General features: G+C 37.3%; 1 protein-coding gene and 1 long non-coding RNA gene across 5 annotated transcripts in view; one reads left to right on the forward strand and one right to left on the reverse strand.

The window, feature by feature from the left end:
- Nucleotides 1-26,943, forward strand: part of LOC309631140 — a 283,441-nt gene that overhangs the window by 127,165 nt on the left and 129,333 nt on the right. The window lies entirely within an intron of this gene.
- Nucleotides 1-26,943, reverse strand: part of ADAM23 (ADAM metallopeptidase domain 23) — a 166,080-nt gene that overhangs the window by 58,540 nt on the left and 80,597 nt on the right. For all 4 annotated transcript variants that reach the window (XM_082397056.1, XM_082397055.1, XM_082397057.1 and 1 more), the window contains exons 4-9: nucleotides 18,418-18,481; nucleotides 8,093-8,175; nucleotides 6,670-6,733; nucleotides 2,718-2,790; nucleotides 1,832-1,908; nucleotides 65-130 (exon numbers count right to left, since the gene is read on the reverse strand). In XM_082397056.1, coding sequence (XP_082253182.1) covers nucleotides 65-130; nucleotides 1,832-1,908; nucleotides 2,718-2,790; nucleotides 6,670-6,733; nucleotides 8,093-8,175; nucleotides 18,418-18,481 — 427 coding nt within the window. The remainder of the gene's footprint in view (nucleotides 1-64; nucleotides 131-1,831; nucleotides 1,909-2,717; nucleotides 2,791-6,669; nucleotides 6,734-8,092; nucleotides 8,176-18,417; nucleotides 18,482-26,943) is intronic.

Below are 26,943 nucleotides of genomic sequence, written 5' to 3' on the forward strand. Positions count from 1 at the left end.
AAAGATTATTATTCTTTCTTAAGTAAGCTGTCGGATCTAAAATTCATTGATTCTATATTCTTACCGTTTTGTGATCATTAACAATCATAAGTTCCAAATATTTCATTTCTTCAAACACACCACGAGATGGCTGTGGAAAATAAAAATATGTGGTCAAAATGGTGGTTGATAGAAAATATCTCTGATGCTGACTGTTAAGTGGTAGACTGACTTTGAATTTCAGAAGAACTCTTTGCTGCTCACTTTATGAACATCCTCAAAGAAACCTGGTCAGGGAAATGAAAAAAAAAGTGACTGTAAAGTGTGGGTAAACATGCAAGTATTCGGAAAAGAACTGTATTTAATTATCATTAAAGTATTCATCCAGATAGAGAGAGCTCATGTTGTTTTTATTTGATTTTTATATGTAAAAATATTCTAGAGAAAAATGTTCAGTGTAATTCTGTTAAAATAAATAAATCTCAATTTCTTTGGCATTAAGATACAATAAAAATATTCACATCTACTCAAAACTTCAAAGAAACACTGCACAAAACTTTAATAAGAATAGCACAATACATCTGAAACAGGTACCAATGTAATCATATAGAAACCTTAATTCAGTGGAGTGAAATTCTCATAATAATGTACTAATTCTTAACCACACAACTTCTCAAAGGAACAAATGTTGACAGTTACAATATTCTGAATTCTTCTAAATTTTGATTACTACTAGATAATCCTTTAAGAGCAAGGGCTAAGGATTTTAGCTGTCGTTTGGACTTTTATTTCTTTTTCGTAGTTGGAAGAGTACATGATCATTGATCAGTTGTATTTGATAGGGGAGGGCTGTAGTGAAACATCAGTAGCCTATATAAAACTTATTACCAACTGCATCTTCAAGAGTAAGCAAAAAGAGATCGCTAAGTTAAAAAAAATTGTTTCCATAATCACCATAATACAAAGACAGGCTCATAAAAGACAGGATGATTTGACCTACAACCAAGTTTTTGATGGCTGGTGGTCTAATTTTTTCACAAAAGTACATTCAGCAAAACATTATCTAAAGTGTGCAATTTTCAGTATAATTACTCATTAAGTTATCTAGCAAATTACCATGTAATCTATATGCCATGGAATTAATTTTCGGTTACATAGCATTCACCATGTAATTACTAAACAGTCCCCATCATTACAGCTTTCTAATCTATTATGAAATAGACTAGGAAGATAATTTCAGTTACAAAGCCCTTATACATTTATCAATACATGGGAGCTCTATGACAGTTGTTGATTATATAATTACATGATTTTTATCTAGTAACTATCATGATACTAATGGTCAAAGAGATCTGTTCTGTTCAGAAAAACACATCCAGCTTCAAACTGTGGTATAACTGTTTTTAATTTGAAAAGAAATACAAATAAGCATGATTAGTCAACATTTCAAAACCTAACTCTTCCCCTACTTTTTTGTTAGTAGATTATTTTATATGATAAGTCATACCAGAAAAAAATAAACAAATAGAAAGCCTGCTCTACTTTCAATAGAAAAAATGCACTGCAATTTTCATAAGAAAAATGCTTTGAAAACAGAGCTAAAACAATACATTCTTCAGATGCCTTCAGGGTTCATAGAACATCAAAATCAGTTTATATCACTTACAGGGAAAGCTGAATAAAAAGCACCATGCCCATAAGACTCAAATCATAGGGTATTTTGGTTTTGGGTTTTGTTTGTAAGAGGAAATTGCCCAAATCTAAACCGTTTTAGGTACACTTAGCCACCGTGTGATGACAGGCACACAATTTGAGTGAAAGAGCCCCGCCTACGACTCAATGCCACACTCACATTCACTGCTCTCTTCCTTCTCCTTTTCAACCACTGTAATTCAGATAGGAAGGGCCACTGGTCACTGCTTTCCATACCTGTGCAAAAGAAAAAGAATACCAAAATTTATGTTTGACTGCATTTCAATGGGAGAATGTTTTTAAAATATTATACGAAGGAATAGCAGCACTGATAGCATTTGTCATCTCAAAATCAAAATAAACTAAGGTGAAAAAAGCATGCCAATCATTAAATATTTCACATTTTCATAGTCACAAATATTAATATAATTCAAAGGTATAATTTTCTTCCAAACCTCATGAAAAACTTTACGAGCTATTCAAGACTCCTTGGAATATGCGTATTTCATCTACAACCACCTGACCCTGGATATCTGAAAATTTAGAAGAATTCTACTATGCTTAATTCATTTTAGAATTAAAAATAATGTCTGTCATAAGCTTTTGCATAAATTACTAAAGATTTGGGGTGTTAACATACAGAAGTAACATCACATACTCCAATAATCCAAAAGAAGCTTTTGCCAAATCAGCATGCTTGAGATGCCGCAGGACAAGAGCATAAGACACTACAAGTTGGTTAAAGAGCAGCAAACTTCCAGGAAAATCTAAGGATGAACCTCCCTGTAAATCACTCTGTTAAATCTGGCCACACTCTCCAGTTCCTAACACAGCTTTACTTCTGGGCTTCATATTTCAGTCTTTCCATCAGAAATGACTCTCCATGCTTCATTACATGAAAGCCACAGTTCACTCCACTGCCCACCCACACTGCTCACGCCTGATCTCAAACCTACTCCATTTCCCAACAAGCCTGCATGTCCACTGAGCTCCAAGTCAAGGCTCCTAGTACATAAAATAGAGTGGCTTCCTTAATTAAAACTTACTGAGATTCTTCATTTGCTTAGAATATTGTCCTGCCAAGCTTTTCTCGATTATGTGTGGTCGACCTGTGCTTTTCTGAAACAAAAATAATTGTAGTCAATTAAAAAGCAAGATGTGATCACACCTCTACGGAACAGTGTTAGCACTTTCTCTAATATCTTTCCTAAAATGGAAACATTTATATGCTGATGTGTTAGTTATCAAAAATGAAAAGTAGACGGTTTATTGAAACTTGAATTTTAAATAAAATAGAGCATCATCCAATTGCCCCAGTTTAGATAAAAGCATAGTTTCATTAGCTACTCTTAAACCTTGGCTTTCTTCAAAGCCATGAATAGGAAATTCACAAGAAAAAAACACAAATGGGCAATGAATATATTTTTTAAAAGGTGAATACTACTTGAACACTCCTTCAAAATGCAAATAAAAAGATATACCAATTACTGACATCAAGTTGGCAAAGGTTTAAAAATTATGATAACTCTAGTCAATGATAGTTGCAAGGCAAAACACTTTCACACTGCTGGTAGGAGTAAATTGGTAGCATAGTTCAGAGAGAAATTTAGCAATTCTATCAACAATCTTGAAAATATTCATATCCGTTGCTCTAGATACTACACTTTTAGAAAAGTCTTATTTCCATCACTACTATTAGCTTCCATTACTGAGTGCATAGTATGTGTCAGCCAATTTAATCCTCATAAGAACTCCATACGTGCATATTTTATCCCCATTTTACAAATTAAAATATTGAGGCTCAGAGAGATATATTGTTGAGTTAAAATTATATTACAAAATAATGATCCAATTTAATTTTGAAAATATGGGAACATATCATTGAAACACTGGAAGAATGTACACTGAAAGGTGAGGAGAAGTTATCTCTGGGGGATGGGATGATGTATAATTACTATTTGGCTAAGTATTTGCTTAATTTGCTTTTCCAAATTCCTTACAGTGTTTTATAATCAGAAAAGTTATTTTTAAAAGTGTTCTTAATAGATTACATAAAAGACTTACAATAATGAAAAGTTTTGCTCTTTATTTATTACTTGAGAAATAACATGAATTCTTAATATAAATACTTGATCCATATTACTGGACTTATTATAAAGCATACTAAAATTAATAATAATAAACTAAACATCAAAAATCTAAATTCAGACTTCCCTGGTGGCGCAGTCGTTAAGAATCCGCCTGCCAATGCAGGAGACACAGGTTCGAGCCCTGGACCGGGAAGATTCCACATGCCGCGGAGCAACTAAGCCTGTGCGCCACAACTACTGAAGCCCGTGCACCTGGAGCCCGTGCTCCGCAACAAGAGAAGCCACCGCAATGAGAAGCCCGCGCACCACAACGAAGGGTAGACCCCGCTCGCCGCAACGAAAACCCAACACAGCCTAAATAAATAAATAATTTTTTTTTTTAATGGACTGTATTTTTTAAAAAAATCTAAATTCAAGTAGACTAAACTCTTAATTCTGGTATCAGGTGAAAAGAAAGATACATAGAGTGATGAAACTCACAACTAGCAACATAATTTTAAAAACTAATTTAAAGTTTCAAGCACTGTTCCTTTCCCTCTACCCATGAAGAAAATGAGGATAAATCATTACATGATTCTGTAATCATTACATCATGAATGAAAGTCAGGCAGTAAAAAAGGAAGGCAAAAAAGAAAAGGCATGAAGTATATAACAGTCAGCTCCTAAAGAATATGATTATGGGTTTAACAATGCAAAACCAATGCTTTAAACATTATGATAATAACAGTTTATAAATCTCTTCAAGAGTTTAATAGACATAGTCACATATATTTATTAATTCATCAAATGTGTAAAATTGTCCTACTAGGGATGTAATGAAAAATTATCTCATTTTACCTATTTAAAAACTCAAGGCTTAGGGAGTTGTTATTTTGGGTTTTTTGTTTTGTTCTTTGTTTCTGTTTTTGTTTTGTTTTGTTTTGTTTTAGATTCACAGGGCCATTAATCAATGCCAGAAATCAAAGTCAGTTTTTTGCTGTATGAGTCAAATAATTTTGCTGTGTACAGGTTATCTACCTACAATTGGAGTAGGGGAAAAATATTTTACTTAATCAAAATGTCTTTATCTAGGTGGGATGGTCTTCATTATCTGGTAATTTTTATAATTACTAGTTGAAAAATACTACTGGTTTATTCAAACATAAAACATTGAAAACTTAATGACTTTTCTGCCTCAAATTTGAGATTACCCCATATTCATACATACACAGCAACATAAGGAAAATAAACGTTTGTCAACTGTTCTTGTCAATAGCCTGAATGACTGTTTCCTGTCTCAAAATTATTTTGTCTACATTTGCAATCTCTAAAGATTAAAAAAAAAACATTTTCTGCTCCCCATCAATGATTGCAATATCCTGACTCTATCACTTTCAAAATATTCTTTTCCCATTAGCAGTTCTTTTCACTGATATGACTCCCCTACTGTTACCTCTTAGTGCCTTCACCTCCTACCATTCTCCCCTGTCTGCTCCTCTCCAACCTAGTTGGGTTCCTCACAGTTCCTAGAACACACTGGGAATACTCCTGCCTCAGGGCCTTTGCATTTGCTCTTCTCCTGCAATACTTTTCCAGCCCCCTAATTTCCTGACGGTCTTCATTCAAAACTCACCACCTCATTGTGTGTTAAAATATAAATTTTAACTCTCCTCTCCACTTTCCTGGCTTCATTTTTTCTCCTTAGCATGCACTATCTAACATACCATATGCAATTACTTATTCACCTATTTATTCCTGTCTCTGCCCCTGTAGATTACAAGCCCTACTAGGCTCAGGCTCTGTGTCTATTTTGTTCCCCACTGTATACCCAGCGCCTAAAATACTACCCAGTATGTAGAAAGCCTTCATTACAATATTTTTTAATATATATATATTAAATATTAAATTTGGTTGCCTTCTATTAGTGAGCAATATGATTAGAGTACATGATTTACTTTTTTTCCAGTTTTATTGAGATCTTATTGAAATATAGCATTGGGTAAGTTTAAAGTGTACAACATAATGATTTGATATATGTATATATTACACAATGATCACCACAGTAAGTTTAGCTAACATCCATCACCTCACATAGTTACACATTTTTTTCTTGTGATGAGAACTTTTAAAATCTATTCTCTTAGCAGCTTTCAAATATACAATACTGTATTGTTAACGATAGTTACATGTTGTACATTACATCCCCAGAATTTATCTTATAACTGGAAGTTTGACCTTTTGACAACCTTCACTCATTTCCCCCACTGGCCTCTGGTAACCACTAATCTATTCTCTGTTTACATGAGTTCAGTTTTTTTAGATTCCACATGTAAGTGAAATTATACAGTATTTGTTTTTCCCTGGCTGATTTATTTCACTCAGCATAATGCCTTCTTGATTTCTTATCTAGGTTGCTGGCCTATACATGACTCCTAACATTATTTTCTCCCCTATCTCAAAAGAAAACTAATATTGTATAATGTAATCATAGTTCAACCCACAGATTTCCCCACTGAAGATTCTTAGACTCACAAAAGTTATGTACTTGCTTGCAGTCATACAGTTATCTAAAGACCGTGAGAATAAAAGCTAGCTTAAAGGAAAACAAGGTGGTCAGTACAAAATAAAGCATCCTCTCTGCTCTTTCAGTAGACTGGGAAGAACTGGTCTTAGCTTCAGAAAACCTAGGTTTGATGCCTCTTACCATGCCTTACTGGCATGTGGCCTGGGATGTGTAACTTAAGCTTCAAAACTCATGGTATCAGTCCAAGTGTGAAATAAGGTGCTATAGATAAATGCACTTTGAAATCTACCGGATTGTCTCTTTATTGCTCAAAAACAAAGATGCTGGAAAAGTAAGGAAAAGGAAACCATAAGGAAACTGATGTCACAGTCAGACTCATCTCATCATGAACCAGCTCAGACTCACCTCATCATGAACCAGCTCCAGTGGTTCTATCATATACACGAAGGTATTATCTTCAAACATACCACTATGAAAAGAAACCACAGGAGGAGACAGTTAACAAATATAGCACACATAGTATGTCTTTAAAAATAAAGAGTGTATCTGAATAAATACCTTAATCCTGTCCCAAATCAAATTCACATACCTGCATGGAATCACACTGTGGTCCCAGCACTGCACTAGACAGCATATAGGCTACAGAGAGTGTAAAAAGTGTACACCAAGAGCATACACATTGTACCTGGCATAATTAGTTTTTGAAATTAAATGGACAGATAAGAAGATTAAACTGGGATAGAACTATTCATGCTGTTCCAGTATCTCAAGTTATTATTACAGAACCATGTACAACTAGCACAAATTTGTTATGCAAATCCAATATCATCTGTGAGAAAATAGGTTCTTCATGTATAAGAAAAAGCTAAAACCATCTGATTCTGAAGAGGCAAACAGAAGTATCTTTATGCTTGCAAATTGCGAATTTCCATTAAGACTCTGTGTTGAAAATCACATTTAATTTTGAGAGACACAGGATTTTTTATAAAGTGTGGAGACAGGATTTTCAAGATCCCTTTCATCACATGGCCACAACAGACCTTTACATGAAGTGTTACTGTGTTCGAGTCTAAAAGGCACCTACAGGGGCTTCCCTGGTGGCGCAGTGGTTGAGAATCTGCCTGCCAATGCAGGGGAAACGGGTTCGAGCCCTGGTCTGGGAAGATCCCACATGCCACGGAGCAACTGGGCCCGTGAGCCACAACTACTGAGCCTGCGCGTCTGGAGCCTGTGCTCCGCAATAAGAGAGGCCGCGATAGTGAGAGGCCCCTGCACCGCGATGAAGAATGGCCCCCGCTCGCCGCAACTAGAGAAAGCCCTCGCACAGAAACGAAGACCCAACACAGCCAAAAATAAATAAATAAAATTTAAAAAATAAATAAATAAAATAAAAGTCACCTACAGATGTTTTTTAAGAGCCTGCCTGAAAGCCGAAGCATGGGCTCCTCTCTTTCGAACCCCACCCTTGCCTGGCCACCTCCTGCTTATCCTTAGGTTACACTGAGTGATAGTTCCTCTGGGGGATACCTCTGGGAAACCTTTCTGGACTAGGGTCGGTCATCCCAAAAGTCCCTGTCCTTCCCCTTCACAGTACCCACCAAAATGGCAATTAAATAATAATCTGTATAATCATTTGTTTAATCTCTAAATCACTGGCAAACTCTATGTGTTAAGAGAGCAGGGACTTTGCCTTCCTTGTTCATGACTCCACATCCACTCTCTAACCCAGGACTGGTACAGAAGAGTCACTAAAATAACTATGAAAGACAAGATGCAAAGGGTGAATGGATGAAACCAAGTTCATTCTCCCAATGACAGTCCCACATACTGAAGTCCATTGCAGGTCGACAGAGCCACCCTGGAGTCCTTGATACCTCTGATGTTTCCATGGTAATAACAGTGCTCTCCACCCTGCAATGCAGAAGAAGATTTCATTGATAAATTATGCTTTCTCCATCACGATTCACTCTTTGGGATGATTCTGTAAAGCAAAAAAGAAAGGCAAGGATGATCCTAGAAACTCCTCCTATTTGATAGGAAATCTCAAAGAGCACTAGGCAATTTTTCAACTTTTCATAAGAAGCAGGTGTATATTCAATGTAACGAAGGAGAAAAGCCTTTAACAGAGGAATAAGACACCAATGCAACTGGAACAACTTATATACCTTTCCTAAGCATGTGAGGGAGTAGACACTTACCAGACATTGTTAGGGAATAAAGTCTTCTACATCACTGAGGAGAGGCCCCCAAAGGGGCTGTTTAGAATCATTTTTTTATGGAAAACTACACAAAGCTTGGGGATTTGCTTTCTTACCTTTTAAAATCAGTCTTTTAATTTTTTTAGAAATAATATATGAACTTAGTTTTCAAAGGCAAATAGTAACTGCGAGGACTGTTTTAAAAAACACAGCAGTTTCCTGTCGCTTTCTCTCACCACCGACACATTTTTAACACTTTTAGCTGTTTCTTCTGTTGTTTACCAACGTATTTCTGAATGGAATATTTATACTTTTATGTCCTGATTTATCTCACTTTAGAGATTACCTTCCTAATATAGAATCTTGAAATCCCCTCTCGCCCCCCAGACATTCCAACACACATCACAGGCTTTTGGTTAAATTGATATTTAGTGTTTGTATTATGACTATGCACATATTGTTCATAGCTGTGCCACTCTGATTACATTGTCTTTTTTGCTCCATTTTAAATTTTTTCGAGAACTTTTATTTTCTTCTTTGCTTTTTCATGTATTTAGCACGTACATAGACCCTATTATCTAAAACATTATCTACAACTCTTCTAGTATGGTCAAGCACATCAGGTAATTTATCACATCCATTTTGTTCCCGGAGACACCCCTCTTGCTTCACCCTCCTGCTGGGCCTGATGCACAGCTACTTTACAGGACTTGTCTGTAGCACCATCCTGGGAACTCCTTTGTCCCCTTTCTGTATTGAATCCTAGATCCCATGTCTTCTCCATTCATGGTCCCCTTTCCTGGAGGTATACATCCCCTGGTAATTTGCTGAAAAAGTGTTTGTAGAAGATAAATTTGATGAGAACTTGCATGTTTGAAAACCCCTTTTTCTATCTTCACACTAGATTGATCTTGTGGGTGGGTAGAGAATTCTAGATTGGAAATTATTTTCTCTCAGCATTTCAAAGGCATTGTGCACAGGCTTAAAGCTTCTAATGTTGCTGTTGAGAACTGGAAATTATTCTAATTGTTGACATTGTCTATACAATCTATTTTTCCCCTTTCAAGAAGACTGTAGGAAATTCTATTCACACCCATTTTCACGAAATCTCAGGATGTGCCTCAGTGGGGACTTTGCTCACTGATTGCACTGGGCACTCTGTGGCACCTTTGAATCAAGAAAATGCACTCTACCCAATATTCTGTAATAATCTATATGGGAAAAGAATCTGAAAAAGAATGGATATACGTATAATATATGTAACTGAATCACTTTGCTGTACACCGGAAAGTAACACAACATTGTAAATCAACTATAGTCCAATATAAAATAAAAATTAAAAAAAAACAAAACCTCAGACTCCTCATGAAACGTATTTGAGCCTGTGGCAGTGCAGGTAATAAATAATATATCCATTAAAATATTTTAAAAAAGAAAATGCATGCACTTCAGTTCTGGGAAACTTCTATTATTTCTCTGATAACCCCCCTCGTTTCCATTTTTCTCTACAAGCTGAGCTCTTCTACCAGAGTAGAGAAGGAATGGCTGCCTATCTATCTGGGGTAGGGAGTAGATCAGGAATTTAGTACCTTCTCCATGTAGACTTTCAACCAATCTTTCTGTTTTCTGGCACCTTCCATTCCTGGGGCTTTCTGGGTGCAGGGACACAAGTTGGCTTTGTTCTGCTTGGTTTTGTCCCAGTGGAACTTAGCAAAGCCAGAAAAAACTCAAACCTAAGACAATTACTCCTCATCCGTCTGCTTTCTATCACCTACAATTTTATGGACACCTCTGGTCAACTGTCTTCTCTTCTCTTGTCTTTATCCTTGTGAGTTTACATCCTTTTTAAAATTCCTTAACTGTTATTTGAGTGGGTTATTACCAGGAAATTGAGATAAATATAAGTACTGAATCCACATTGCCTAACCAGAAGCTTCCTATTTGTTTTCTTTTATTTATTTATTTTATATTGAAGTATAGTTGACTTACAATGTTGTGTTAGTTTCAGGTGTATTGCAAAGGGATTCAGTTATACATATATATATATCTCATTTTTTTTCAGATTCTTTTCCCATATAGGTAATTACAAAATATTGACTATAGTTCCCTGTGCTATACAGCAGGTCCTTGTCGGTTACCTATTTTATATATAGTAGTGTGTATATGTTAATCACAAATTCCTTAAAGAGAATACTGACTTTGACTTTTTATTAATGATTTACATTCATCTTGATCACTGCTTATTAAACTGTATTACAATAGCCTCAGAGGCTATTTAAGTGCCTAAAGGGATTCACCCACACATCAAATGACCACTCCCCAACCAACTCAGTTTGTTTCCTTTTAGTAACTATAATACACAGTTTCAATGTTGGTTTCTAAAATTGGTATTATAATATTTTTACTATTTTGTAAAGGATTGCTTTTCCATTCTCAAAGAGCAACTCTATATATAAATATTCACTTCTATATAATATGTCAAGTTCTATTTGCATTTTCAACTCTGGAACTTATAAGCACAAATGGTATCACACATTTCAGTAATTTGAGAATCCAGGTCAATACTCGCCAATTAAATTTCAGACTCTTCCCATGATTCTAAAAACAACCATAGGTAACTGTAAATTCCATGAAACCAGTTATTTAGCACTTTGTGTCACACCAAAAGGCTATCTTAAGTCAGGTGATTGTTAGAAGTACACAGCAAACACTGTCATATTTACTTGACCTTTCTAAGAAAAGCTCTGTTTTTTAGATTTTCCTACAAACAATCTTTTTCCCCCCAGAAAATATTTCCAAGTCCTTTCTTAGATTTTAGTTTCATTCACTTGCTGAAGGTTGATGCTCTCTCAGTATAAAGGTCATTGGTACCTGTTTTAACTAAGGCAGAATATTATCTGAAGGGAACTGTTTGGTTCACTGTATATCTGGATGTGGATCACCATATTTTCTGGACTTTAAATGATATTTGTGGTAACATCTAATCCCTGATGTTTGTCATCATAAGAAAGCTTTAATATCTAAATTGTGGAATTATATTAAGCACTCTAAGCAATTTGGCAGGTTCTAATTTAGTGTTAGTATTAGTAGCATTAGAGGATTTTCTGAGTTTCTTATTGCTAAATTTATACCAAGTTTCTGAGAAAGCATTACCAGAAAAATACTGTTTGGCAACTCTCCAGATTATGCAGCATTTTGTTAACACCACTACAAAGTAACATCTTCGGGTATTTCATATTAAATAAATCCCCGTTAAGAAGACGTATTCCCTCTTGGATATCAGGATGACAGGAGCGGGTCACTGCAGAGGGGCCCCTTGCAGAGGGCCTCGTTAACGAAGACACTGAGTAGTCAGCTCTGGGGGTGCCTCCACCCAAGGAGCTAGCCATCTGGAACCCTCACTGTCTCACTGTAACTGCTATCTCTATGCACAAATAGGAAGACACTCACAATGTGCTAAAAGGCTCTGCCAAAGACAGCAAAAAGCCAAACTAAATCCCACAACTTCAGGCTCCAGTGTTTCTTTCTCCAATCAGGAAGGCCTCAGATAGTTCAAGAGTGCTGGCCAGACCCTTCGAGATCACCACTTATGAGTGGATCACAGATCTGTGACTAGGTAAACAGCAGGCAGGAGAACCAAAAAGGGCTCATTCAGCACATGACACAAGTCTATGTGTGCCTCCATGGGCATCAGCATTTTCAGATTAAAAACTGTCAGTCAGTTACTTATATTCAACAAAAATGGAACATCTAATAAATGAAGATTACTGGGTAGTCAAAGGAACTTAAAAATCCTAGTAAGCATGCTCCCCAACTTTCTCAGCCCACCACTTCCACATAAAATCCCACAAGCCAGATAATGCTCGAACAACCCCATTGGAAACCATCAGGCAACACCCGCAAATAATGAAACACCGAAGTCATGTGCATCCTTTAACACATTTCCTAATCAGATGTGTAACAGCTCTGTGAGTCTAGTGATAACTTGGCAAGGGAAAAAAAAAGATTTGGCTCCCTGGTATTATTGACTGAATGACAGGAATGATTTGATTCTACTCACTTTATTTTTTTCACTTTTTTTGTTCTTTTTTTAAAATTGGAATATAGTTGACTTACAATGTTGTGTTAGTTTCAGGTGTACAGCAAAGTGATTCAGTTTATCTATCTATCTATCTATATTCTTTTTTAGATTCTTGTACATTATAGGTTATTACAAGATATTGAGTATAGTTCCTTGTGCTACAATATAGTAGGTCCTTGTTGGTTATCTATTTTATATACAGTAGTATGTATATTTTAACCCCATACTCCTAATTAATCCCTCCCCCACCTTCCCCTTTGATTTTACTCATTTTAAATAGAACCTATTGGAAACAGAATCTATCATTTCAATATAATTTATTTTAAAATTGCCCCACCTTTGTGTCTGTTTAATTATCTCATCTGCTTCAGTAAAGTTCAATCAGCCAATTCTTATTATCTTCATTGCTTAAGAAACCCTCATAAACCTGGGCATTCATGGTGACCAGGAACTGATGTTTTCAATCAACTCCTGTACATCTGGATAAACATTTGAAAAGAAACTCCACAGGCCACATCTCACAAGTGTGTATATTATGATATTCCAGGTTCTGAATATGGTAATTAAAAACTCTGACACTACACTCAAGTGATTATTCTATATGCATATCTTTAAATACTTCAAACTTGTCAACCAGCATGATATATCAATCTATTTAATAAATCATTGGGCTGGTTGCAAAAAAAGAAATAAGTTTTTAATAATCTATGGGCTTCCTTGGTAGCACAGTGGTTAAGAATCCACCTGCCAATGCAGGGGACACAGATTCGAGCCCTGGTCCAGGAAGAGCCCACATGCCGCGGAGCAACTAAGCCCATGCACCACAACTACTAAACCTGCGTGCCACAACTACTGAAGCCTGCGCTCCACCACAACAGAAGCCACCGTAATGAGAAGTCCGTGCACTGCAACTAAGAGTAGCCCCCGCTCACCACAACTAGAGAAAGCCCACGCGCATCAACGAAGACCCAGTGCAGCCAAAAATAAATAAATAAAAATTTTTAAAAATCTATAATGGGACACATGTACCTGAATTTGAATACTACAGAATAAGGATACAAAAAAATATTTCAGAGAATTGGACAACTTGAGAGCAAAACACCAGTTTAATTATTTACCTTCATTAAACTCAAGGGGAAAAACATGTTCAGGTATGAGAACAGTTTGGCTGTACTATATATATTTTAATGCTATATATATTTTTAATAGTTCACACAAATCATATTATTCAAATTTAAAATAGCTTTGTGAGGAGCCAGTGTGGTCTGCTCTCTTGATTTCCTGGGGAATTTTTTTAGCCTCCCAGTCAGGAGCTTTGCCCGCAGAAGCCCATTCCCTCTGACAACAATCCCTGCCAAGAAGCCTTCATGGACGAAGTGAGCTTGAGCTGAACCATGGTAATGATTTAATATGGAAAGCATAAAAAACATTCTAGGAGGTAGACGTGATTAAAATGACAAAAGAACAAAGGCGAGAATAGAATATAGAACCCACAAGGACAGGGATTTTTATCTGCTTGGTTCACTAATGCACATCCAGCCCCTAGATCAGTGACTAGATCAGAGTGAGTGAAATCAATATCTGTTTAATAGATAAATAAGAATGGCTTCTTCATGAGTCCAAGTGACAAGACCAATCTGAAAGGACCAGAGGATTTACGTTTGTTGAGACAGTGGGTAGATAAACTCCCATTACCTACCTGAGAAGTTTTTTATTTTGAGATGCTCTTTTATAGAGTATAATTCAGTGGTTTTTAGTATATTAAAACAGGGCTGTGTAACAATCACCACTTTCTAATTCCAGGATATTTTCATCACCTCAAAAGGAAATCCTTTGCCCATTAGCAGTCATTCCCCATTCCTCCTTATACCTCCCTAACCTCCCCCAGGCCCTGGCAACCACTAATGTACTTTCAGTCTCTATGAATTTCCCTACTCTGGACATTTCAAATAAATGGAACCACGTAATATGTGGTCCTTTGCAACTAATTTCTTTCACTTAGCGTAATGTTTATAAGATTCATCCATGTTGTAGCATGTATCAATCAGTACTTCATTCCTTTTTATAGCTGAAAAATAGACCACATTTTGTTTATTTATTCACCAACTGATGGACATTTGGTTTGTTTCCATTTTTTTGCTATTATGAATAACACTGCTATAAACATCCATGTACAAATTTTTTCTTGGACATACATTTTCAATGCACTTGGATATATACCGAGATGTAGAATTGCTGGGTCACAAGATAATTCTATGTTTAATTTTTTGAGGAACTGCCAAACTCTTTTCCAAAGCAGATCCACCATTTTCCATTCCCATCAACAGTATATGAGGGCTCCAGTTCTCCAGATCCTTGCCTGCACTTGCTATTGTCCATGTTTTTGGTTACAGCCATCCTAGAGGGTGTGAAGTGGTACCCATCCAAGTTTAAAATCAAATGAGGGAGTGACAAAGGTGAAATAGGGATCAAAATATCACCTTCAGTTTTAGTGTTGCTACATTGGAGGAGAGGATCAGCTGAGAATCCAGTGGGCCTACTAATGCTGCCCCCTAAGTTAGCCAGACTTACCCACCAAGGGACAGACAACATGGGATAACCAACACCCTCCCCCAACCCACCCACACCCACAAGGGCTGCCACTGCACAACTGAGAACAAGTAGAGGAAATGTGCTCTTCCTGTAGGGAGGTGGATCTCACCCAAAAAAGGGAGGAAAGGACTATGTAGCCGTGCCCAGCTCCTTCCCATCAGTTAAGTCGCTCTTCTTTCCCTGGGCAAGAGGGAGCAAGGGGTCAGGAAGAAGCCAGGGTGAGAAAATAGAGCTGGGAAAGGACGATTTCCCCACCCCATAAGGATGAAGAGTAATAAAGGGAAGTAGGGACAGAAGTACTGTATCTATCTATTCAGTCTTACACTGTTGGCCAGGTGGCAGTTCTTTTCATAAGAAGAGAAACCAAAGTATTAGTAAGCATTTAAAGTTAATGGTTCACCTAAAAGGGATTTAATAGAAATACATAAAATTTGAAAACAACTATTATACCATCATACTGATGCCTAACTCCTGTAGAAGAACTGACACACTAAAAATTAGCTTATTTTTAATAGGTTCATCAACGAAGTTGACCAACAAATCAACAGAGTTGTTTTGTCACATACTCAGTGCAAAGCACTGTGCTAGGAACTCTAACAAAAGCTATTGCTCTGTTGGTGCAGAAGGAAAGTTCTTCCACGTGCGTTTACTAATACCTGGCACCTATTCTATACTGCCTACTTAACCTGTTGATCTCTCCAGTTCCTGTATTTGCTTCACAAGGAAAGAAGCCCATTTAGCCCACTTTCGTCCAATAAAAGTAAAAGCCTAAGACTTTAGCCTCTTCTTAACTAGAAGTGGGAACTAGGTAGGGGCTTCATAGTTGTGATATGGGAAGACCTAGACAGGTTCCTCCAAAGTGTGGTTCATCATTTTGTTCGACTCTAATTCCCAGAATATTTTAAACGTCCACATTTAGATTTCACTTCAAAGCCAAGTAGCTTATTAGTGATTCTGTTCCTCCCTAGTCATGTGAATAATGGTGTGTGTGTGTGTGCGCGTGCACGCGCATGTACTTTTGTCTAAATAGTTTGAGATCTTTGGAAGAAAGGTTGCACGGGTGTAAAAACAGGTTTATTTAATCTAGCCATTCTTACATACTGATTTTCTTTTCTGGTACTTGATACAAAGATTTTCTTAAACAACATGGAAGGCAATGTGAAGTTCAAAAACATGCTTTTAAAAATGTGTATGTAATGGTAGTAGGAGCATGAATTTATACAAACTTTCAGAAAAAAAAAACTGTCAATATGTAGCAAAAGCCTTAAAACTATACCAACTCTTTAACCCAGAAAATTCCATTCTCAAAATTAATCCTTAATCAATTATTAAAGAAGTGTTCAAAATGTATCTGGAAGGCCTTTCCTTAAAGTTATTTGTACAGTGAAAGAGTAGAAGCAATCTAAATGTCTATCACTATGGGATTAAACAAGTTATAGCAAATGAATTGGAAACAATATGATACATTTTTTAAAAATAAAAGTTTAGAAGAATTTTTAATGCATGCTAAAATGTTTATAATATTGTTAGCTTAAAAAATTCTCCCACAAGATAATGTGTACCATATCATCTCAGGTTTTGGAGTGTTTGTATAGATACATACACATAAAAAACAGACTGTTACCATTCATTCATTACATATAAAGCAAGTAAGTTTGGGTATATAAACTGTTTGGAGAAAATGGGTCATAAATATGAAAAAAGCAATGAATACAAAAACAAACTGCAATGAACACTTCTTTTGTCAGAGTTAAAATACCCTTTGTTTTAAGTTTTAGTTACAACTGTTGCAAGATTTGACGTGTCTTATTCATGATAAGGCCTCCATTTGGGACCTCAAATGACCTCTGAAGGCCAATTAGCTATTTCATTTCCTTAAAAAAAAAAAGACCTTCTTAGTGAGAAGTTTGGATCAGGTTACCGCAGCCTGCAAAGGTGGTTCATTTGCTGAGTCTGTAAAGGTCTCATGCAATCTTCTCTTCTCCAGACTCATGATTCAGCATCTGCAGTGCTCACAGCACTGGTACAGCTGACACAAGCTTTGTTTCGTACAAATGCCAGGCAGCACTGTTCCCGTGCTTGATTTAGCATTTCTGTTCACTTTCCACAGCATTAACTTTTAGGGAGATTCAACAACCCCCCAGATGCAGCCTAAGGTGAGAACTGACAGACTAGTAAGAATAATATATGGAAGTTCTTAATCTAGGGCATAAAATTCAAAGGTTTGGAACGCACATCGAACTACAAACGTCCCAACTGTTAGTTGGACAGTTATAAATCCTGAGAAATGCCATGACCCCTGGGCAGTAATCTCAGTTCACACCACCTATGAATACTTGTTGAGAGGTTATCAGACTGACAAGCCCAGGTCTCCACACTGTGCAACCCAACAAACCCACACATGAAAAGTCCACTTCTGTGCCAGTGCTCATTAGCAATCAAAGAAAAAACCCAGTAATGTTTCCCCCCTTCTTTTGTTTCCCTGTTTGTGTCCCATTCCCATGGCACCCATGGACACCGCTTAGGCTCAATGGCACTCTGTGGCCTTCTTACAAATCAGAGTCTCTGGATGCAGCCATTCCAGGGATTTTCACCCTGACTGGTGGAGATCAACTGTGTTCCTTACATACAAGTAATCTCACTCTCTTGTTTTAATCTAAACCCACTTTTCCTTATTGATCTTCCAGGAAGAGAACAGTTAACCTCCAAATGAAGGAAATCAAGCACCCCACTGCATTTATATTACAATGCTTGGTGGTCTTGAGAAGGCTTATGTGTCCTCTTTCCACTTCAATTTCTTCCTTTGAGCAACAGGAATAATAATACCCACCTCAGAGAATTGTTGTGAAGATGGAGAGGGAGAATGTTCCCGACATCTTCCTTTCCCCATCTGTCCTCTGTCCTTCTTGGGTACCAAAGTCCCTTGGACTAAACAGTCACTCTAACAGCCCACCCAGTCTGGTCATTCAATTTCTCTGCCCATAAGCCTAGTGCTGCCATGGAACTGGAGAGCTCTTGATACCGTTCACTTACGCAAGATACTGTATGTATAACCAAAACAATGATCATTTCTTTATTGGCTGGAGTCTCTAATGTTATCTCAAACATTTTAAAATTTTAATCAATTTCTCCTAAACTTATTTTAAATTTAAAAATAATAGCCTTGTATAAGAGGCCAGAGGATTTTAGTGAGATAGACAACAAAACAATGAAGTGTGCAATGAACAGTTCTATGATTAAGTATATTTATACTACAGGATGTCCATATGCTATTGACCATACCTTAGAGTACTGTGGTTTCCCATTTTCGTAGTGAATCTCCACATAATCAGAAGACAGCAAACCACTACAAAGGAAAGAAAATAGAGTGATTTCCACATCTGAGACACTTGGAGGTTTAAAAATAACCAGCTCAATAAATGGATGTGAGAGCCTTGTAAAGCACAAAGGGCTCCGGTCCACAGTAAGGACAGAACAGGTTATCATCAAGAGTCTCAAATGTTAACCAGCAACAAATCATTCCTCCGTCTGTTAAAAAAGATAAAATACAAATAATTTAAAGATGAACTCCTTTTATACACACATTCATCATTTGATTGATATATTAATATGGAACAAAGAAAAAGGCAGGTAACGGGAGAAGACAGGCTCTATATAAATCCCACAATTACGCTCTAAACAATTGGGATCTCAAAACAATCTTTGAGGAAGAGCACAGAGAAAAGACCAGATAGAAAATATTTCAGGCTTTTCAAGCCACAGGGTCTCTATAACAACTACTCAACTCTGCTGTTTTATCATATAAGTAGCCACAGGCAGTGCGGTTATGTTCCAACAACACCTCATTTAGGGACACTGAAATCTGAATTTCACATAATTTTCACCAGTCAGGAAATTTTTCTTCTTTAATTTTTTTCAACCATTTGAAAGTGTAAAAAACATTCTTAGCTTGAGGTCTGTACAAAAACAGGAATGCTGGATTTGGCCCACGGGCCATAGTTTGCTAACTCCTGGAATAAAGAATAACAGTTAAGAATATAGATTGTGAAGTCGGAGTGGGGTTTAAAACCTAGCCCAGCTCCTTGTTAGTAGTGTGACTGTGGGCAAGTTACCCAACTCAGCCTTTACATGAGTCTCATGGAGACAACAAAGAGTGTGAATCTCATACACACCAAGAGGATTAAATGAAAGCATGCACATGAGAACTCAGCGCTGAGTATGTGCCCAGTAACGGGCATTGCGGCTGTCACTATTTTTAACTCAGCTTCTTCCAACACATTTCTCCCTATACAATGTGGGAAATAAGAAATATGTGCCTCCGAGGCAGCTCTGGATTGTTAGGACATCCGGGGTCCTGTCTGGGCTCTGCCACTAGAAATAATGATTATAAGAGATCACTCACATTGACTGAACACTTACTACATCCCAGCCACTGTTCTAAGGACTATAAAGGTAGAACTCATTTAACCCTAATGGTAACTGAAGGACAACAGTAGGTTCTACAATGAGCTGGATGTGTGCCCTGCATTTAGGCCTCCATCTCCTCTTCTGCAAAAGGGTTGGAGCAGACGATGCCTCAGGTCCCTCTCGCTCTGACATTCTATTTTCTATAATTCTGCCTAGTAGTAGGTTTTCTTATTAGGAAAACTTGCCACTGCTTCTTTAACAGAAGGATGGGAGGACCCAATGATTTCACATCATTTTGAGAGCTGCACCCGATGTGGCTCTAAAATGACCCAGTGCGGAGGGCTGGAGGAGGCTTGGAGCCAGTCAACAGAATAACTGGGAGCCACGTGTGTGCCTGGTCCAGCCTGGCTTCCTGTGTGAGGAAAAGGACAACCTTTACATGGAAATAAAGCAGGTGGTTGTACCTTGGACAGGTTTTCCTACTGAAATGACTAATCAAATGTGTGTCTACTGATGATTCTACATTTGAAATAAATTATGGTACGTCTACTCATTCCCTTTTCAAAATCTCAATAATAGTAAAAGTAATGAGAGTTCTTAGCTCTCTAGACTTGAGAATACCTGAGAAGATACAGAAACGTCTTTCAGTTCTAGTTAATGAAGTCAGCACTGCGAATGTACGTAAACAGGGTTGTTGCTGGCAACATTTCTCTGAGGAATCTTTCTGCAACACCAAGAGGCAGGGAGGTGGCACTAACTGCATTTTAATTACCTCTCTCTACAGGTAATTCATTATTTTCAAAGTTCTCAACCACACCATCACTGGAGCATGTCTAACAGTTGAAAACAAGGTTATTTTAGACCCCAACTTTTGTTTGTAATTACAAAAGCAGATAAAAACATTCTAACCATTAACCACCAAATGGATAAAGGTCACTTTAATTATCGTATTTCTCTCTTTTCAAGGGCCTTTTCCCCACCATGGACATACCTATATCTAATATCTCACGCATTTGAGAATCTTTTTTTTTTTAACTTATTTATTTTATTTTATTTATTTTTGGCTGCGTTGGGTCCCACACAGGCTTTCTCTAGTAGTGGCGAGCGGGGGCTACTCTTCGTTGCGGTGCGCAGGCTTCTCATTGCAGTGTCTTCTCTTGTTGCAGAGCACAGGCTCTAGGCACATGGGCTTCAGTAGTTGTGGTGCGTGGGCTTCAGTAGTTGTGGCTCGCGGGCTCTAGAGCACAGGCTCAGTAGTTGTGGCGCAAGGGCTTAGTTGCTCCGTGGCATGCGGGATCTTCCCAGACCAGGGCTCGAACCCGTGTTCCCTGCATTGGCAGGTGGATTCTTAACCACTGTGCCACCAGGGAAGCCCTGAGAATCTTAAAGAAGAAAAATAGCTACTTTTCTAGGACAGACAGAGATAGACATAAGACCATATCTTCCCTTTCACAGAGACACTCTACTCTCCCACCTCCTATAAATAGCACCGCATCCCCATTTGCACCATCCTTCCCTCCTGTCTGACCATTCTTCCCTTAAAACTGTTTCTTTCACTTATCACAGTGTCCCCAGCACCTGGCATAACGTCTAGTGCATAGCAGATGCTTAATCAACATTTGCTGAGTGAGCAAACATCTTCCAACATCCACTATACACCAGGCCCATACCATGTGCTGGGAAGTGGGGATGAAGAATGCAACTCTTGGGGCTTCCCTGGTGGCGCAGTGGTTGAGAGTCTGCCTGCCAATGCAGGGGACATGGGTTCGAGCCCTGGTCTGGGAAGATCCCACATGCCGCGGAGCAACTGGGCCCGTGAGCCACAATTGCTGAGCCTGCGCGTCTGGAGCCTGTGCTCCGCAACAGGAGAGGCCGCGATGGTGAGGGGCCCGTGCACGGCGATGAAGAGTGGCCCCCGCTTGCCACAACTAGAGAGAGCCCTCGCACAGAAACGAAGACCCAACACAGCCATAAATAAATAAGTAAAATTAAAAAAAAAAAAAAAAGTAAAAAAAAAAAAAGAATGCAACTCTCTGAAACCAAAACTAAGCAAATCAGTACAAATGTATGAGATTCGCCATCTCATCCTAGAATATTATTTGTAATCTTCCTGAAAGTGAATTAATGTCAACTGAAATGTAATCTAATTACAAAAATCTTAACATAATTTTGAAATGAGACTTTTCAGTGAGGGGCAAGTAACACTGGAAAGGAAGAACTGAATAGCTAATTGTGTGGTGGTGTGTCTCCAGCTCCACCCTGCAGAAAAGGAACAGGTCATCTGTATCTCTGTAGGCCTGAAGATGAGTTGTCTGGCAATCTCCACCTGCAGATGTTCTCCAAGGCCCTTCCTCCACCTCTGCTCTCTGTAGTTTCCCTAGTAGAACTTCCTGTTGGAAATACAATGTTCTAACATGCCAATACTGATCTATTTAGCAATTATGGTCCCGAGTATAAACAGTCATTGTACCTTCTTGATCAGCCAGTTGGGTGTTTGGTTCTGAGTTGTCTGATAACTTGGGGGGACTGATGAAAAGGAATTTCTGAACATTCTAAGTTCTGAAATAAACATCCTTTTTCTAGTCATTTAAGTTACAGAAAAGCTATACACCCAGCTACTACAGTCCTTCTCATGCAGGTTATCTGGTGAAAGAGAGGTGGCCTTGGGAAGTAAGGAGATAAATGTAGGATGGAAGTTCAAAGCAAGGTGAAAGAGAGTGGAAGAATTGGAATAAGAAAATTCTCTTTTGATTATTGTTATGGAACCCTCTTGCTCACTGCCTTCATGGTGAATCTATATCACAAAGGTAGTGAAAAGAACTTGAACTAGACAATATGATTTTACTCAGCATATGAAGAACAAGTATAAGCACCTTAATGATGCTGAACTCCAAGAGCAGGAGAATGGCAAGACTATTAAAACATGGCAAATGAGCCAAGAGTCAGATCAATGAAGGGGACTGTGGCAGAAATAATGCTGCATATCCACCAAATCCCATTTCATCTTCCCCTTCCTAGAACAGTAAGACTATATTTCACAGCTTTCAGAGCAGTTAGGTTGGGGTCAAGAGATTGAATTTTGGCTCATGAGATATGGGGGGAAGTAATGTCTATTCTTCCAGTTTGACCATTAAAATCCATGCTTGATTATCCAAGCTCTCTCTTCCCTGGAACCCTGGCAGTCACATGCCTTGGAAGCCACATGCCCTAGATGGCATAGCTACAAGGTGAATGCAGCCTAGGTTCCTACATCCTGACTGGAGAAGAGCTTCCTAGGAAAGCCACTCAAATTGCATTAGACCATAATGTGGGTAAGAGACAAAATATTACAGTGTTAATTCTCAGATTTCATCTTTACTATTGAAACATGGTCTAAATGATTCTAATTCCAGCATCTTTCACAAAAAAAGTTTTAGAAATTTATGTTCAAAGAATTTCAGAGTCATCAGCAAATATACAAAGAGAACTTCTATAAGATCTAGGCATTGGAAAATCACACAAAGAGCGAAGTTTTGCCTATATAAATATTTGTTGGAGTCCTTGAGTTTGAGATTTATGTGTCTAATGAAAGAAGGTACATGAATAGTCAGGTGGTCAAAACTCCAAAAGTTTATATCTTACATTCCTCCAAGGAGGCTCATTATGAAAAAGCCAAGGATCTGAGTAATTGGAAAAGTAACTTACCAAGAATCCCTAGTGCCTGGAAAAGTCATTAACCAAGAAGAGTGAATGACTTCTAGTTTTTTGGAAGATAACTTGAATCCTTTACTTTAAAGAAAGAACTATATGCCTTCTTTCGGACAATCCCGGTCACGGCGAGCTGTGAGTGGGTTAATCAAACAAACTAAATTGTTCAGAATGGGATGACATAGAGAACAGGGCCTTGAGCTCTAAGGAAGACTACTAGGAATGGCAAACATTGGACCACAAGATGTAGTCATCTGCCCTCTTACCAATTTCTGTTGATTAAAGAGTCCAAGGATCTGGCTTGGTAACACATTCATTCATTTAGTGACAACAAATGCTGAGCACTATGGAGATTCTCAACTTCATGGGGCAGCAAGGATGACAGCGTTGGACAACGAAGCACCATGCCTGCCCCCTCTTCCCACTAGAAGCTTCACATTTTTCCTTTTATACACATAACTATTTTAATTCATTAAATAATTACTCTAAGTTGTAAAGAGGAGAGACACAGAATTTAAACTAGTACATTCATACAAGCAGAAGCTTGTAACTTTACTATTATCCTACTGTCCTTACACTGCTTTCCTTTTTGAACACAACAGACTTAAAAAGTAAGATGATTCTTCAACCACCACTTCTCTCAAGTCTTAAGAAAAAGTTAGACTCATCCCACCTAAAATAATTTGTATGCCAAAAGTTATTTCAGCTAGGAAATATACACTCCTTTGAGTGTAGACAATACAGTAAGAGTTTTAAAGCTGTGTTCAAAGATTGTAGACATGGAGAGGTTGAGATTTAAGAGAGTAGAAATGATACGTTAAATGGGTGAAAGTAATTATAGGTTGAATTGAGGCTTGGTGTTAAGTCAAACAAAGATGGTGTGGTAGGCAAGGGCTGGGGAATGTGGGCATATTTCATAGGAACAGAGCCGGAGGTGGAGACTACTCCTAGCACAGGCAGCTTGTAGAGATGTAAGCTTCTTTGAGGGTCACGACAGGAATTTAATGAGTTCCTAAACCACATAGGAGGTTGCAGTACTTTAATGTGTAGGCACTCATAAGTGATGGCCCATGCACCATAATACAGTGAAGAACACTCAAATATAATAAGAATAGGAAACATAGGCAGGGCTGCAAGTTAATAGGTAGGGCAGTAGAGAGAAGAGGAATTAGGGGAGAAATAAGGGATGAACTTGAGGTGATGTAAAAGCTGAGGACCCCCACCTGATCAGCCGATAAGAGGAGCCAATTATGAGTTCCCCTCTGAGGAAGTAGCATCAATAGAGACATTTTTAATTACACAAAAATAAAAGATGTCTAATTTCTCCTCCCCAGCTTTTAAGCCATACCACTTGAAGTGGCTAACACATTCCTAGCATGGCTGCCAGCATCTCTATAAGTATACCAGTAATTTTGAGATTCCTCTATGATAGAATTGTAGTTACTTTCACAAAAATGGGTAATTTTACCCCCATATGTCATGAAACAAAAACAATTTTAAACGCAGGGAAAACTGAATCCAAATAAAGATAGCATATCTTTTGAACACAGTTATGCATAACTGAAATGCTTTGGTGCACCATTTTCAAAGCTAATAATGAATATTATAGTTTGTTGAATATTGCTAATATAGGTTCTTTTCTGATCTGCCCAATATTTATTTATACTATTATCAAACAAGGCTTTACATGCAGTAAAATAGTAGAGAAATAGATATGGATCTATTATCAGTCTTGCCTTCTGGTAACTTTGTCTCGAAGAAAAAAACTCTCCTCCAAGTCTAGTTTTTGCCATCTCCCAGGACAAGAGCTCCCTACTTCTTTCATTTTTCAGTCTATAGAGAAAAAGTGTACATTTGTTTATACAGTGTCCATCCTTCCCAGGTATACATGAAATAGTCAAAAGCGTAAAAAGGAAATGAATGGGAAAACTACCAGAAATAATAAGAATTAAGTAAGATAGCCAGTTATAAGATATATATGCAAAAGCAAAATACATTTCTATGTGCACAAGCAAAAATAACCTAGAAATAATCCAGGGGGAAAGTTTCTACTAACAATGACAACAGTGGCAACAAATGTTATATATGTATTATGCATGCGGATATTTACACATATATGTATAGATGTACGTGTACTCTGTAACATTAATGTAATTCCAAACAAAATCTCAGAAAGTTTGTTTAACTTGATGAAATTATTCTAAAGTTCATCTTAAAGAATAAATGTTTATGACAACGCAAACATGTTTTTCAAAAGAGGAGTAACAATAGGACCTCATATTACTACTACAGTAAATGAAATACAGAGCACTGGCCTGATTAGATGGACAGCCCAAAGGACAGAACAGAAAGTCCAGAGATTCAAGTTCATATAAAAAATGTAACATATGAAAATAATGACATTTTAAATTGGTAAAGAAGAGAATAAATAGGTTTGGGACAAGTGACTAAACATTTTGGGCAAGTTAGATCCCTACATCAGATCTTATACCAAATAATAATATATGCTTTAAAGGAATGTATGTTTTAAAATAAACTTACTATAAAAATATAGTTGAATGTTAGGAAGCAGAGACCATTTTATGCATGATCTTAAACCCAGAAGTAATTTTTAATAACCGATAAAACTACATAATTTTTTTTAAATTTCTATAAGTTAAATTTAAAAATACCATAAACAATTGCAAGGCAAACGAGAAAAAACAAGTATATGAAAAACACAGGGTTGCTATTTTTTGACATAAGGAGCCAAAAACAAATAAAAACAAACAACCCAATAGAACGTAGGCAAAGGACATGGGCAGATGATTCACAAAATATTATGTACAAAATGCAATTCACAGAAAAAAGAAAACAGAAATACTAACGGTGATCAATCATATACAAATCTACAATTGTATTAGTAATAAAACATCTGTAAATTAAAATAGCCATATGAGACCATTTTCCCCCATCAGCTCAGAAAATAAAAAATGAGTAATAGTAGCTAGATCTGGCAAGAGTGTAGAAAAATTGGCACTTCACACATTACTGTGGGGAAAATGAATTAATATGTCTTTCTAGGGGACAATTTACCAATAGCCATCAAGCCCTGAAAGCATGCTCACCTTAAATCCATAAGTTTTTATAATCTTATAAGAGCTACTTATAAAGGTTTCCTGAGGAAATAGCTAGACAAGAGCAAATAAACACACACACACACACACACACACACACACACACACACACACACAGCTATTCTCTGCAGGTGATGTAGATGCGAGTAGGTTTAAATGTGCTTTTACATAACAGATGCTTGGAAACATGGGAAAGATGTTCACATCATTCACTGAAAAAAGCTAATGGAGAATGTTATGATGTTGTCTGGTAACTTTTTAAAAGTATGTTTATACGTGTATATTCACATATAGAAAAAAAATCTGCGAAGATATACACACAAATATAATAGTAGGCTATTGCTTCCTGTAGAACTTTCAAAGGTTTTTATTTTCTTCCTTTTGTTTACCCATAATTCCTAAAGTTTTTACAATGAACATACTTTTGCCTTTTAAAATGAGAAACCACAATACAAGCTATACTTTTTTAAAGGAAGAGAAACATAGCTCTTTAGGAAGGGGATGAATTAATTAACTAATTAATTAATGACTAATTTCAGGCCCAGGAAAAGAAAAGAGTCACAGGCATTGACAACCACCACTAACCTCCCTGGGAGCA

Source organism: Balaenoptera borealis, assembly GCF_965194805.1.
Source record: "Balaenoptera borealis genome assembly, chromosome: 6".
Taxonomy (NCBI): domain Eukaryota; kingdom Metazoa; phylum Chordata; class Mammalia; order Artiodactyla; family Balaenopteridae; genus Balaenoptera; species Balaenoptera borealis.